This window comes from Lampris incognitus, chromosome 2 (genome assembly GCF_029633865.1).
Source record: "Lampris incognitus isolate fLamInc1 chromosome 2, fLamInc1.hap2, whole genome shotgun sequence".
NCBI classification, from domain to species: Eukaryota; Metazoa; Chordata; class Actinopteri; order Lampriformes; family Lampridae; genus Lampris; species Lampris incognitus.
Genome location: NC_079212.1, coordinates 101,916,084 through 101,931,310, shown reverse-complemented (window position 1 = coordinate 101,931,310; position 15,227 = coordinate 101,916,084). Strand labels below are relative to the sequence as shown.

Sequence of the window (15,227 nt, the reverse complement as noted above, 5' to 3'; positions counted from 1 at the left end):
CCCCTGACTCCTAGTTCCCTCAGGAGTTTTGCTGTGGAGCTGGCAACAAAGCCCCTACAACCCACCTCCACAGGGCGCACCTTCACCTTCCAGCCTCTGTCCTCTGCTTCGGCTGCTAGGTTGGCGTACCGCAGCTTCTTACGCTCGTACGCTTCATCGACTGCATCCTCCCAGGGGACTGTGAGCTCAATGATGTAGCGAGCTGGTTAGCATTGGACCAGAGGACGAGGTCTGGTCGCAAGGTGGTTGTTGCGATCTCTGTCGGGAAGATGAGCTTCTGGCCTAAGTCCACTCGCATTTCCCAATCCCTGGCTGAGTTTAGCGAGCCTAAGTTGGGAAGTGAAGGGTTGGCCTTCCGTTTATCCCCCTCTCGAATGAAAGCTGGGAAACGCCGGGGCCCTTCCTGGTTGTTGAAGGGTTGGGCATTGATGGAAACCCTCTTGCAATCGAGTTCAGCTGCCAAGCACCTGAGCACCTGATTGTGTCGCCAGGTGTATCTGCCTTGGGTAAGGCTGGTCTTGCAGCCAACCAAGATATGCTTGAGGGTTGCTGGGGCTGTACACAGGGAGCAAGATGGATTCTCTCCAAACCAGAGATTTAGATTTATGGGAGAGGGCAGGACATCATATGTGGCCTTGATGATGAAACTCAGCCTGTTTGATTCCATGCTCCAGAGCTCACTCCATGTGAGTTTCCTCTTTTCAACACCCTCCCACCTCATCCAGCGACCCTGTTTGGCTTGTGCTACGGCTTTAGCACATCTGGCTGCTTCTTCCTGTCGGCGGACCTCCTCAACCACCATAGTTCGCCGTTCGGTAGTAGTCGCCTTTTGCCAGGTAGGTGTTTTTATTCCCAGGCCAAGGCCGCCTCTGCCTTGTTGAACATGGCCTACTATGTCTCGGTGGCGGAGGGCAGATTTCGCCTCCAGTACAGCTGCAGCCGGGGTCCATTTCTTCCCTGTTGCTAGGGTTGGAGCAACTCCTCTCACTATTGGGTCTCGGGATTCTGTGAGGGACATGTCCAGCCTCACTTTGGCACATTTGAATTCCTCAACCAGGCTGGAAATTGGCAGTGCGAGGGCTCCATTGCCGTAGAGTCCAACACTGCTGAGGCACCTTGGCAGTCCAAGCCACTTCCTCACCTGCGAGTTCACTAGCCTCTCCAAGCAATTGACATGAGATAGTGAGACTTCGTACATAGTTATTGGCCACATGAGTCGGGGTAGCAGCCCAAACTGAAAGCACCAAAGCTTCAACTTCCCGGGCAGTGCAGTGTTGTTGATTTGCCTGAGGCCACTGATTGTATCCTGGCGAAGTTGCTCCAGTTGCTGGGTGTCTTTGAGGTCTGCATTGTACCACCATCCGAGGCTCTTGATGGGCTTCTCCCGGACCGTGGGGATTGGTTGATCACTAATGCAGAACCGTTCATCTACTAGTTGGCCTTTGACAATGGAGATGCTGTGAGATTTGCTTGGTTTAAACTCCATTCGTGCCCACTTGATGTTCTCCTGGAGTTTCTGCAGCAGGCGCCTGGTGCATGGTTTTGTTGTTGCTATGGTGGTCAAGTCATCCATGTACGCCCGGATTGGTGGAAGACGCAGGCCATTCCTGGACCTTTCGCCTCCCACCACCCATCGCGATGCACGGATGACGAGCTCCATTGCCATGATGAATGCCAGGGGGGAAATAGTGCAGCCCGCCATAATGCCTATTTCCAGATGTTGCCAAGTGGTGGTGGTGTTCTGTGTTGTGACACAGAACTGGAGATCCTGAAAATAGGTCTTGACCAACTCCGTGATATTTTTGGGGACATGGAAAAAATCAAACGCCGTCCACAGGATCTTGTGAGGAACTGATCCAAAAGCGTTGGCAAGGTCTAAGAAAACCACGTGCAGGTCTCTCCGTTCTTTCTTGGCAGCTTGTATCTGGTGCCAGATGATATTAGCATGCTCCACACATCCTGAGAAGCCATGGATCCCGGCTTTCTGCACTGATGTATCAACAAAGTTGTTTCTTTGCAGGAATGTGGAGAGCCTTTGGGCAATCACACTAAAAAATATCTTTCCCTCTACATTAAGAAGGCTGATCTGGCGAAACTGGCTGATGCAGGAAGAGTTCTTTTCCTTGGGGATCAGAATGCCTCCTGCTCTTCGCCATGCCCTGGGTATGACTCTTTTCTGCCATGCCACTTTCATCAGCTTCCAGAGGTATTTCAGGACTCCAGGAGTGTTCTTATAGAGTCTATACTGGATACCATTGGGCCCAGGAGCTGACATCGATCTTGCCTGCTTTACCGTCCTCTCCACCTCGCTCCATGTGGGGGGTCTTGTGTCCATATGGTGGTCAGGTGGGTGAATTGGTGGCATGTCATCCGGGATGGTGACTGGCTCATGTCTCCGGACATCAGAGTAGGTCTTCTTTAGGTGCTCTTCCAGATCTCGTATGGGGACTCCAAGGCTCCCGTTTTTCTTGCTGTCAAAAAGGCTCTTGACAAAGCTGTAAGGGTTGCTGTAGAAACGGGTCCTAGCCCGTTCTTTCCTCTTATGCTGTCGTCTGAGGTGTTCTGCTCTTCGCAGCTTTGTCAAATGCTGCTTTATTTCAGCCTGCAGTGCGTCAAGCCCAACCCTCTCTCCCTCTGTGGCCTTCCTCCACTGCTTCCTCAGTTGTCTTCTCTCCTTCACCAACCTGTCAATTTCCCGCTGTCTCCTGGATTTGGGCTGAGTTGAAGGGTCTTTCTGCCTACGGGGTATCTTCTCCTTCACTCCAAATCTCTCTACGCCATAGCTGTAAATGATGGCTCCCATGTTCTCCAGTTTTCTTTCAACTGTTCCCTTTTGACCTTCTAGTAAGAGGACAAGGTCAGAGTTGATGGTCTCCCACTCAATCTTCTGGCTGGACTTGGGCCACAGGATGTGAGGTTTTCTTCCTTCCATCTTCCTCTATGCTGCTGGCTGTGGCTGGCCGGGCTCCAGACCGGAGTCCACTGGAGGGTCTATGCAACATTGCGCTTCGTCTGGGGTGCTGATACCCTGAGGACTGTGGGGGTTCTCCTGCCTCCGGGCTTCACTCGACTGATTTGGCCTACTTCTTAAGAAGTATTGGTCAATGCGAGGCCCCTTACCGAGCTCACTAAGGCACTTCTTTTTGCCTTGATGGATCTTAAGACCCTTCACTGATGTAACCTTTGACCAGCCACAGATGCAGCTGTGCAGCTTTTGTCCTGCCAGTGCTGATGATCCATCGGTTGCAGTGCTGGTCATCCGACTTGTTGTCAAATCCTTTCCTTGTTCCGTTACCGTGTGATCCACCTGTGAGTCATCTTGCGCCCCCGCTCTCGCAGACTCTGGGGGTATTCTTCTCCTTAAAGTTTTCGTAGCAATATTGGGTGGATCCAGGAACGCTAACTAGCGTTGGATCCTGCTAGTATGAGTCGCTAGCCCATACCGGCCCAGTTGGGGTCTATTCCCTCCTGTCAGCAGTCTTTCCAGGCCGTCATCTGGTCTTTCCCTGATTGTCAGCTGCCCTTTCGCAGCGGTCACTGGTTTACTCCAGATATTCAAGATTCAAAAAAAGGACTGGTTGTTAAAATCCCTAGTGTTTGCACTGCAACAGATTCAGTGGAGATCAAACTGGAGATGTCTGCCAAGGTGACATTGCCACCACCAGGACACATCATCAGTTGTGTACCTCAGCATCACAGGGTGTTTCGGCCTTTTATCACAAGACACCCTCCGCTGAGGCAGGCCCACCACAGGTTGATCGGTCCTGGGTGTGTGACCTGTGGTTAGCTGTTCACCCTGGCAGCCCAGACGGCGTCTCTCCTTTTGAGCCAGATCCAGTGGCTAGTCCTCTCAGCAGTGTTGGCTAGCTCTTTGATCACTCTCCTGTGGGCCTGCCCCCTGACTCCTAGTTCCCTCAGGAGTTTTGCTGTGGAGCTGGCAACAAAGCCCCTACAACCCACCTCCACAGGGCGCACCTTCACCTTCCAGCCTCTGTCCTCTGCTTCGGCTGCTAGGTTGGCGTACCGCAGCTTCTTACGCTCGTACGCTTCATCGACTGCATCCTCCCAGGGGACTGTGAGCTCAATGATGTAAGCGAGCTGGTTAGCGTTGGACCAGAGGACGAGGTCTGGTCGCAAGGTGGTTGTTGCGATCTCTGTCGGGAAGATGAGCTTCTGGCCTAAGTCCACTCGCATTTCCCAATCCCTGGCTGAGTTTAGTGAGCCTAAGTTGGGACGTGAAGGGTTGGCCTTCCGTTTATCCCCCTCTCGAATGAAATCTGGGAAACGCCGGGGCCCTTCCTGGTTGTTGAAGGGTTGGGCATTGATGGAAACCCTCTTGCAATCGAGTTCAGCTGCCAAGCACCTGAGCACCTGATTGTGTCGCCAGGTGTATCTGCCTTGGGTAAGGCTGGTCTTGCAGCCAACCAAGATATGCTTGAGGGTTGCTGGGGCTGTACACAGGGAGCAAGATGGATTCTCTCCAAACCAGAGATTTAGATTTATGGGAGAGGGCAGGACATCATATGTGGCCTTGATGATGAAACTCAGCCTGTTTGATTCCATGCTCCAGAGCTCACTCCATGTGAGTTTCCTCTTTTCAACACCCTCCCACCTCATCCAGCGACCCTGTTTGGCTTGTGCTACGGCTTTAGCACATCTGGCTGCTTCTTCCTGTCGACGGACCTCCTCAACCACCATAGTTCACCGTTCGGTAGTAGTCGCCTTTTGCCAGGTAGGTGTTTTTATTCCCAGGCCAAGGCCGCCTCTGCCTTGTTGAACATGGCCTACTACGTCTCGGTGGCGGAGGGCAGATTTCACCTCCAGTACAGCTGCAGCCGGGGTCCATTTCTTCCCTGTTGCTAGGGTTGGAGCAACTCCTCTTACTATTGGGTCATACATACATACATATACATACATACATACATACATACATACATACATACATACATACATACATACATACATACATACATACATACATACATATACATATATATACACACATACATATACACACACACACACACACACACACATATATATATATATATATATATATATATATATATATATATATATATATATATATATATATATATATATATATATATATATATATATACAGTCACTGGCCACTTTATTAGGTACACCTTGCTAGTACCGGGTTGGACCCCCTTTTGCCTTCAGAACTGCCTTAATCCTTCGTGGCATAGATTCAACAAGGTACTGGAAACATTCCTCACAGAGTTTGGTCCATATTGACATGATAGCATCATGCAGTTGCTGCAGATTTGTCGGCTGCACATCCATGATGCGAATCTCCCGGTCCACCACATCCCAAAGGTGCTCTATTGGATTGAGATCTGGTGACTGTGGAGGCCATTTGAGTACAGTGAACTCATTGTCATGTTCAAGAAACCAGTCTGAGATGATTCGAGCTTTATGACATGGCGCGTTATCCTGCTGGAAGTAGCCATCAGAAGATGGGAACACTGTGGTCATAAAGGGATGGACATGGTCAGCAACAATACTCAGGTAGGCTGTGGCGTTGACACGATGCTCAATTGGTACTAAGGGGCCCAAAGTGTGCCAAGAAAATATCCCCCACACCATTACACCACCACCACCAGCCTGAACCGTTGAGACAAGGCAGGATGGATCCATGCTTTCATGTTGTTGACGCCAAATTCTTACCCTACCATCCGAATGTCGCAGCAGAAATCGAGACTCATCACACCAGGCAACGTTTTTCCAATCTTCTATTGTCCAATTTTGGTGAGCCTGTGCGAATTGTAGCCTCAGTTTCCTGTTCTTAGCTGACAGGAGTGGCACCCGGTGCGGTCTTCTGCTGCTGTAGCCCATCTGCCTCAAGGTTCGACGTGTTGTGCGTTCAGAGATGCTCTTCTGCATACCTCGGTTGTAATGAGTGGTTATTTGAGTTACTGTTGCCTTTCTGTCAGCTCGAACCAGTCTGGCCATTCTCCTCTGACCTCTGGCATCAACAAGGCATTTTCGCCCACAGAACTGCCGCTCACTGGATATTTTCTCTTTTTCGGACCATTCTCTGTAAACCCTAGAGATGGTTGTGCGTAAAAATCCCAGTAGATCAGCGGTTTCTGAAATACTCAGACCAGCCCGTCTGGCACCAACAACCATGCCACGTTCAAAGTCACTTAAATCACCTTTCTCCCCCATTCTGATGCTCGGTTTGAACTGCAGCCGATCGTCTTGACCATGTCTACATGCCTAAATGCATTGAGTTGCTGCCATGTGATTGGCTGATTAGAAATTTGCGTTAACAAGCAGTTGGACAGGTGTGCCTAATAAAGTGGCCGGTGAGTGTATACATATATATATATATACACACACATATACACACACACATATACACACACACATATACACACACACACACACATATACATACATACATACATACATTAATACATACATACATACATACGTACATACATACATACATATACACACACACACACACACACACACACACACACACACACACACACACACACACACACACACACACACACACACATATACACTACCGTTCAAAAGTTTGGGATCACCCAAACAATTTTGTGTTTTCCATGAAAAGTCACACTTATTCACCACCATATGTTGTGAAATGAATAGAAAATAGAGTCAAGACATTGACAAGGTTAGAAATAATGATTTGTATTTGAAATAAGATTTTTTTTACATCAAACTTTGCTTTCGTCAAAGAATCCTCCATTTGCAGCAATTACAGCATTGCAGACCTTTGGCATTCTAGCTGTTAATTTGTTGAGGTAATCTGGAGAAATTGCACCCCACGCTTCCAGAAGCAGCTCCCACAAGTTGGATTGGTTGGATGGGCACTTCTTTGAGCAGATTGAGTTTCTGGAGCATCACATTTGTGGGGTCAATTAAACGCTCAAAATGGCCAGAAAAAGAGAACTTTCATCTGAAACTCGACAGTCTATTCTTGTTCTTAGAAATGAAGGCTATTCCATGCGAGAAATTGCTAAGAAATGGAAGATTTCCTACACCGGTGTGTACTACTCCCTTCAGAGGACAGCACAAACAGGCTCTAACCAGAGTAGAAAAAGAAGTGGGAGGCCGCGTTGCACAACTGAGCAAGAAGATAAGTACATTAGAGTCTCTAGTTTGAGAAACAGACGCCTCACAGGTCCCCAACTGGCATCTTCATTAAATAGTACCTGTTAGAGCCTGTTTGTGCTGTCCTCTGAAGGGAGTAGTACACACCGGTGTAGGAAATCTTCAATTTCTTAGCAATTTCTCGCATGGAATAGCCTTCATTTCTAAGAACAAGAATAGACTGTCGAGTTTCAGATGAAAGTTCTCTTTTTCTGGCCATTTTGAGCGTTTAATTGACCCCACAAATGTGATGCTCCAGAAACTCAATCTGCTCAAAGAAGTGCCCATCCAACCAATCCAACTTGTGGGAGCTGCTTCTGGAAGCGTGGGGTGCAATTTCTCCAGATTACCTCAACAAATTAACAGCTAGAATGCCAAAGGTCTGCAATGCTGTAATTGCTGCAAATGGAGGATTCTTTAACGAAAGCAAAGTTTGATGTAAAAAAAATCTTATTTCAAATAAAAATCATTATTTCTAACCTTGTCAATGTCTTGACTCTATTTTCTATTCATTTCACAACATATGGTGGTGAATAAGTGTGACTTTTCATGGAAAACACGAAATTGTTTGGGTGATCCCAAACTTTTGAACGGTAGTGTATATATATATATATATATACAGTGCTTCCGGAAAGTATTCACACCCCTTCACTTTCCCAACATTTTGTTATGTTACAGCCTTATTCCAAAATGGATTAAATTCCTTTTTTTTCTCATCAATCTACACACAATACCCCATAATGACACAGCGAAAAAGGTTTTGTAGAAATTTTTGCAAATTTATTAAAAATAAAAAAACTGAAATATTGCATGTACGTAAGTATTCACACCCTTTGCTATGACACTCAAAATTGAGCTCATGTTCATCCTGTTTCCACTGATCATCCTTGAGATGTTTCTACATCTTGATTGGAGTCCACCCGTCGTAAATACAATTGATCGGACATGATTTGGAAAGGCACACACCTGTCTATATAAGGTCCCACTGTTGACAGTGCATGTCAGAGCAGAAACCAAGCCATGAAGTCAAAGGAGTTGTCTGTGGACCCCCGAGACAGGATTGTATCAAGGCACAGATCTGGGGAAGGGTACAAAAAAATCTCTGCAGCTTTGACGGTCCCAAAGAGCACGGTGGTCTCCAATCATTCGTAAATGGAAGAAGTTTGGATCCACCAGGAGTCTTCCTAGAGCTGGCCGCCCAGCCAAACTGAGCAATCGGGGGAGAAGGGCCTTGGTCAGGGAGGTGACCAAGAACCCGATGGTCACTCTGACAGAGCTCCAGTGTTCCTCTGTGGAGATGGGAGAACCTTCCAGAAGGACAACCATCTCTGCAGCACTCCACCAATCAGGCCTTTATGGTAGAGTGGCCAGACGGAAGCCTCTGCTCAGTAAAAGGCACATGACAGCCCGCTTGGAGTTTGCCAGAAAGCACCTAAAGGACTCTCAGACCATGAGAAACAAGATTCTCTGGTCTGATGAAACCAAGATTGAACTCTTTGGCCTGAATGTCAAACGTCACGTCTGGAGCAAACCAGGCACCTCTCATCACCTTGCTAGAACCATCCCTACAGTGAAGCATGGTGGTGGCAGCATCATGCTGTGGGGATGTTCTTCAGCGGCAGGAACTGGGAGACTAGTCAGGATCGAGGGAAAGATGAATGGAGCAAAGTACAGAGAGATCCTTGATGTAAACCTGCTCCAGAGCGCTCAGGACCTCAGACTGGGGCGAAGGTTTACCTTTCAACATGACAACAACTCTAAGCACACAGCCAAGACAACGAAGGAGTGGCTTCGGGACAAGTCTGTGAATGTCCTTGAGTGGCCCAGCCAGAGACCAGACTTGAACCCCATTGAACATCTCTGGAAAGACCTGAAAATAGCTGTGCAGCGACGCTCCCCATCTAACCTTACAGAGCTCGAGAGGATCTGCAGAGAAGAATGGGAGAAATACCCCAAATATAGGTGTGCCAAGCTTGTAGCTTCATACCCAAGAAGACTTGAGGCTGTAATCGCTGCCAAGGGTGCCTCAACCAAGTACTGAGTAAAGGGTGTGAATACTTATGTACATGCAATATTTCAGTTTTTTATTTTTAATAAATTTGCAAAAATGTCTACAAAACCTTTTTCACTCTGTCATTATGGGGTATTGTGTGTAGATTGATGAGGAAAAAAAGGAATTTAATCCATTTTGGAATAAGGCTGTAACATAACAAAATGTGGGGAAAGTGAAGGGGTGTGAATACTTTCCGGATGCACTGTATATGACTGCTGGGATAGGCTCCAGCATCCCCGTGACCCCGAGAGCAGGATAAGAGGTTTGGATAATGGATGGAGATATATATAATAGTCATGCACAATGTCTTGTCTTTCTCTTCTGTCTCACACATAAACATTTACACACACACACACTCACATTCAGATGACTTGCATATAAACTATCTCCCCTCTTTCTCTCTCTCATGCACACAAAACTCTGTCTCTGTGTATAAACCAAAGCAAGAGAGACAGACATACAAACTGTGTCCCCGTTTCATGGATTTACTTGCAGTTTCTAATGTACTACTCTTTCATGTATTCTTGATCTTAATTTTTTGGGGTTTTTTTTGTGTATGTTCTCATGACTTTAGTTATCTAAAAAAGATTTCGTGACAGCTTTTTGCTGACATTTTTCCATGAATACTCTGACTTGCCTTGACTTGATATGTTTAAAACTCTGTCCTCATAGGGAACATGACAATGCCGTGAATCTGTTCTCTTTCTATTACTCCCTTCTTCCCCATCTTCTGTTCGCTTCTCTTTCTCCGACAACCACCTGTTCACTCTTTTTTCTTCTACACCTCTCCTATCTTTTCTTTGCCCTGATTACTCCCGTCTGCTCTCCGTATATCTTTGTCTGTTCCTCTTAACTGTTCCTTTCTTTTGTCCCCCCCCCCTTCCCTTTTCCTCTCCACCTTCTATCATTTATGCTTCTTCTGTTCTCTTCTTTCACTTTGTCTTCTAACTCGTTCTCTTCTCGTCCTTCCTTTCCTCTTGGTTCCATTTACCACCCCCCCCCCTTTTGTCTGTGCCCAGGTTGTTTGAGTATCGTGGGCAGGTCTCTCCAGTACCTCGCGTTGTCCCTGTCAAACGCCCACGGGTTGCTGTGCCCCTGGTGCGGCGTGTCACCTCCCTACCAGTCAAACTCCTGGCACGCAATGCCTCTGTTCTCCCCAACGGCAGCAGCAAACAGAAAGGTCAGTTCTGCCCTATCTATCTATCTATCTATCTATCTATCTATCTATCTATCTATCTATCTATCTATCTATCTATCTATCTATCTATCTATCTATCTATCTATCTATCTATCTATCTATGTCTGTCTGTATATTTATGTGCTTCTATCAATCTGTCGTTCTGACTGTCAGTCATTCTATCTATCTGTCTCTCTGTCAGTCTGTCTGTCCGTCTGTCTATCAATCTGAGAATCAGTTTGGTTGGACACAATTAGCTGCGGGTTTTTTTGACTGTGCTCTCATAAACACTCATCTCACATCATGTTCAGTCTGAAAAATGATTAGGATGACATGCTTGCAGGTTTTCTCACTGGGGCTTTGCCTCTTTTGTGTCCGTCCAAGATTAATTCTAAGTTGTGCTCAAACATATTTTTTTAATTATCTTTCCTTTAGCGATTTTCCTTTTTCTACGTTTAGTTTTGTTTTTGTGTTCATAAAAATCAAATTTGTAACTTAAATAAATTTCAACTAAGGAAACAAAAAATAATATATAGCCAGACTGCACAGTGTTGGTTTCTGGCTAGGGTTTGCCATTCACACACAATTATCATAACCCTTAATAAATGTGCAAACAATCAGGCACTGATCTGAGTTACTAACAGTGCCAAGTTGGCGCACTTTTTACTGTGATTAGTGTGTCAGTGTACAGAACACTGAATCCTCATCAGCTCTAGGCTGCTGTGATTTGCCAATGAATTAAGAAATCACATCATGACAAGGTGACGCCACCATACACCAATGCTGCGCTGTCTTTCAAATCCTGAGACCAGTGGTTCAGGAGTGTCCTTGTCTTTTCAGCTTTAAGGACAAGATTTGATTTTGCAGTATACAGACTTAAAAAATGCAAAGGACTTCAGCAAATATGTGGACAAATGGGTCACATCAAATATAAAACTACCAACCTTTGTGTCTAAAGTATTCACTACAAGGGACTAGTCATCGACAGATAAAGTGATGTTGCCCCTTCTTTATTACCCATTGAATGTAATTAACAAGAGCTGTGAATTTAATCTTTCCACATTTTAGGATTTCTGTTTCTTTGAAATCAAATTTTGATATATAGACTTAGTACTAAATCCTTTGCTTTGAGGTTTTTTTTTTGAACATTGCATGGAGAAATAGGAATTTTAAAGTCAAAATCCACTGGTGGGGCTGAAATGCTGAGAGAGAAATAACAGAAGTATGAGCCTGCCCCATCCTCTGCGTTTTGCCAATTTCAAAGGAAATCAAATTATAAGCTGCTGAAACTGAAGTACATTGGCAGCAGCAGAAAGCGGAATTGAGGCCAGCAGCATGCAGAAGATGTAAAAAAAAAAAAACCTTTTGCCCTGAAAGCAACTGGTTCAACTCCCCAGAGCATGTCAGACAGTCACAGCTGGGACTGAGTGTTGAATACAGTTCTCCCCTTTTGTCTCAAACAGCTAGCGTCACAATGCCCTTGGGCAAGTGCCAAACACTGACTCTTCTAGTGAAGCTGCTTAATGGTCAATTGAAAAAAGAAAAACAACAAAACATTGTTGTACAAGGGTGCACTCAGATGGCACTTTTGTGAAAATGAATGAATGTAATTCTGACACGAAGGTAGACTTAGTTAAAATGATTAACGATTTTAATTAGCAGAGATAACTTATCTTTTTTTTTTCAAGTTAGCTATCAACACCCGGAGTAGAACTTGTTTTAGGCCTCCAGTATACAATTCACAAACCTTATATTTGTGGTGTGCATTAGATGTGTACTAAAAATAACACTAGCTATGGAAATATCAGCAAAAGGGAAGCCTGATATTTATCTCATTCCATTTATAATTCCACCACAAGCTAAATGTGTTTCTCACTTTTCTGACAATAAAAGGAAATGCAGATGGAGTGTGTGTGAGCCAGAAAGATGTTGTGATACCAGGGGGCTGGATTAAGAGGCATTTAGGAGAGTTGATTTGAGACTAACTCAAATGGGCTATAAACTCAAATGGGCTTTCTGTCTGAAGACAGAGAAGTAAAAAAAAAATACTTTATTTGCCAGCTGACAGAAGAGAGATTTTATGATGACCCAACAAATTCTCATTTGTTGGAAAAGTACTAGAGAAATCATGGCAAGGGCTCACTCAAGTAGTGTGAGGGTGTTCGTTTTGTATATGAGCAGCCGGTTGCACTTTATTTTATGATACACTAATGAGACGTAACAAGCCATACTCTGTATCAAATTAGATAAAAACTAAATCTGTTCTTTATTAGACAGTAAACAAAAAGGTATATCCTAATTAGACACCATACACCTAAATTATGCTGTAATTATAAACTACATATAATGCCATATTAGAGCCAACATAATAATATTAATAATACATTTTATTTAATGGTGCCTTTCATGACACTCAAGGTCACCTTACATGCCATATACAATAAACAACAAAGCAGTAAAAAACATCAGTACAATCAACAATAAAACACTCAATGAGCAGCAGAGCACAGCTCATTAAGGAGATAAATCAAGGTGCAGTTAACACAGTTCAAGTGAGTAAACTAGTTTAAAAAGATGTATTTTAAGAGCATTTTTGAATTCTGTAATGGGTGCAGCATAGGAGAAAGCCTTGGCTCCCATGTGCTGAGGTTGATAGCTGGTAGTGCCAACAGACCTGCTGATGAAGATTGCAGCAAGCGAGGGAGTGTAAGTCTGAAGTCTGTGAGATAAGTAGAGGATAGATTATGAAGAGTTTTGAATGTTGATAATTTTTTTTAAGTTGATCCACTGTGACACATGAAGCCAATGTAATTGAATCAATAGGAGAGAGACATGTTCAGTGGGCTTTGAACATGTAATGATCCATGCTGTAGAATTCTGGATGAGTTGGAGTCACTGAATAGGTTTGTTGGGGATGCTTGCCAGGATCACATCGCAGTAATCAATGTGTGATGTGACCAAAGCGTTGAGTAAGACTTCCGTGAAGTGTTGTGTTAAAGCAGAGCTTAGTCGGGAGATGTTTTGCAGATGGAAAAAGGCAATTCGGGAGACACTGTTTATATGACTTGAAAAGGAAAGGGTGCTGTCCAACATAACACCAAGGCTCTTAACCTGTGTGGAGACAGGTATGGTGACTCCAGCAATGTGGTGTGAGCAAATATTAGATTTCAAGAGTGTAGATTTAGTGTCCATGAGGAGTAGGTCAGTTTTACTACTGTTGAATTTCAGATAACTGTTTGTAATCCATATCTGTAAATCATGGTGACGAGCAGTTAGGGTACTGGAAGGGAGAGAAGTGTCTTAGTGGACACATAAAGCTGTGTATCATCAGCATAACGGTGAAAATGGATACCATAGTGCCCAATGATGTTGCCAAGAGTGAGGAGGTGAATAATAAACAGGAGTGGCTCCCAACACTGAACCCTGTGGAGCTCCATGATGAACTATGAAGCTTTCTGACCAGCAATTCTGAATCTGTACAAAATGTGTCCTGAATGTGAGGTAGGAAGCAAACCACTGATACATAGTGACCCTAACTCCAATGCTAGCCAGACGATCAGTGGGGAGCCGATGGGATATAGTATCAAAGGCTGCAGTGAGATCAGTGAGGATGAGAACAAAGAGTAGACTGGAATCAGCTGCATGAAGGAGGCCACTGCTGATCTTAACCAATGGCCAATTAACCTTGGGGGCGAAAGCCAGATTGGAATTGTTCAAAGAGATTATTGTTATCAAGGTAGATCTGGAGTTGAGATGCAACTACCCTCTCCAGAATTTTGGAGATAAATTGTAAATTGTAAATATACTGGTATTTGTTTGTGTCATTATAGTCTAAACCATGTTTTTTTTTTTCAGTTTGTCTGACTATGGCAACATTCAGTGAAGGGGAGACCGTACCAGTGGACAGTGAGGAGTTGATGATGGAGGTTATCAGGGAGAAATAGAGGCCAGAAATTTTTTTAACTAGGGTTGTGGAAATTGAATCCAGGTGACATGTGGAGGTATTGAACCCAGTAATAAGTTCAAAAATGTGATTTTCAGTTGGAAAACTGACTTCACATAGAACAGTGGATGGGGACATTTTCATGGTGCTTGCTGATGGTAAGTCAGTCTTCATGATGTTAGCAGAGGCCAGCTGCTCCTGAATTTTACTAATTTTGGAGTTGGAAAAACTTCAAAAAGCAGAGCATTGTTCATTAGAAAGGTTACTATTCATAATGGTTTCAGGTGGGTTGACAAACAGTGTGGAGAAAAGCATTATAGTATTCCCTTCACCTCTACTGATGATATTTGCATAACGTGATGCTTTAGCTATTGAAATATATATATATATACTATATATATTTTTTTATTTTTATTTTTTTGTAATGGAGCATATGATCAGAATACATTTGTTTATGAAAAGCAAGTCCAGTCTTGATACAAAGCCTCTCCAGGCACTGATCTAAATGCTTGAGCTTAAGTAGTTCAGGTGTGTACCAGGGAGCAGTATGGGCAAATGAGACAACCCGCGTTTCATTGGGGCTAAAGTATCAAGTGCAGAAGATAAACTATCATTGTAGTAGTCCATTAGATCTGGGAGTGAGGAAGTGGGAGCAGGAATGGGTTTGAGGTGATTAAACTGCGGAGATCTTCTGGATTAACATGTCTAATATTGTGGTATGATATGGTACGACGCACCCTTGATTTACTGAGCAGTAGGTTGGTGTTGAATAACACAGCTTTATGGCAAGGGATGGGTAGTTCAGCTGAGGAGATGTTATATGCTGTGATGCTGGAACAGCAAACTCAGTCAAGGATATGACCCTTGGTGTAGGTTGTAACGTTGACACATTATGC

General features: G+C 44.5%; 1 protein-coding gene across 1 annotated transcript in view; it reads left to right on the top strand.

Moving 5' to 3' along the window:
• raly (RALY heterogeneous nuclear ribonucleoprotein) overlaps positions 1-15,227 on the top strand; it is a 142,872-nt gene that overhangs the window by 55,509 nt on the left and 72,136 nt on the right. The window contains exon 4 of the mRNA XM_056300895.1: positions 10,231-10,391. Coding sequence (XP_056156870.1) covers positions 10,231-10,391 — 161 coding nt within the window. The remainder of the gene's footprint in view (positions 1-10,230; positions 10,392-15,227) is intronic.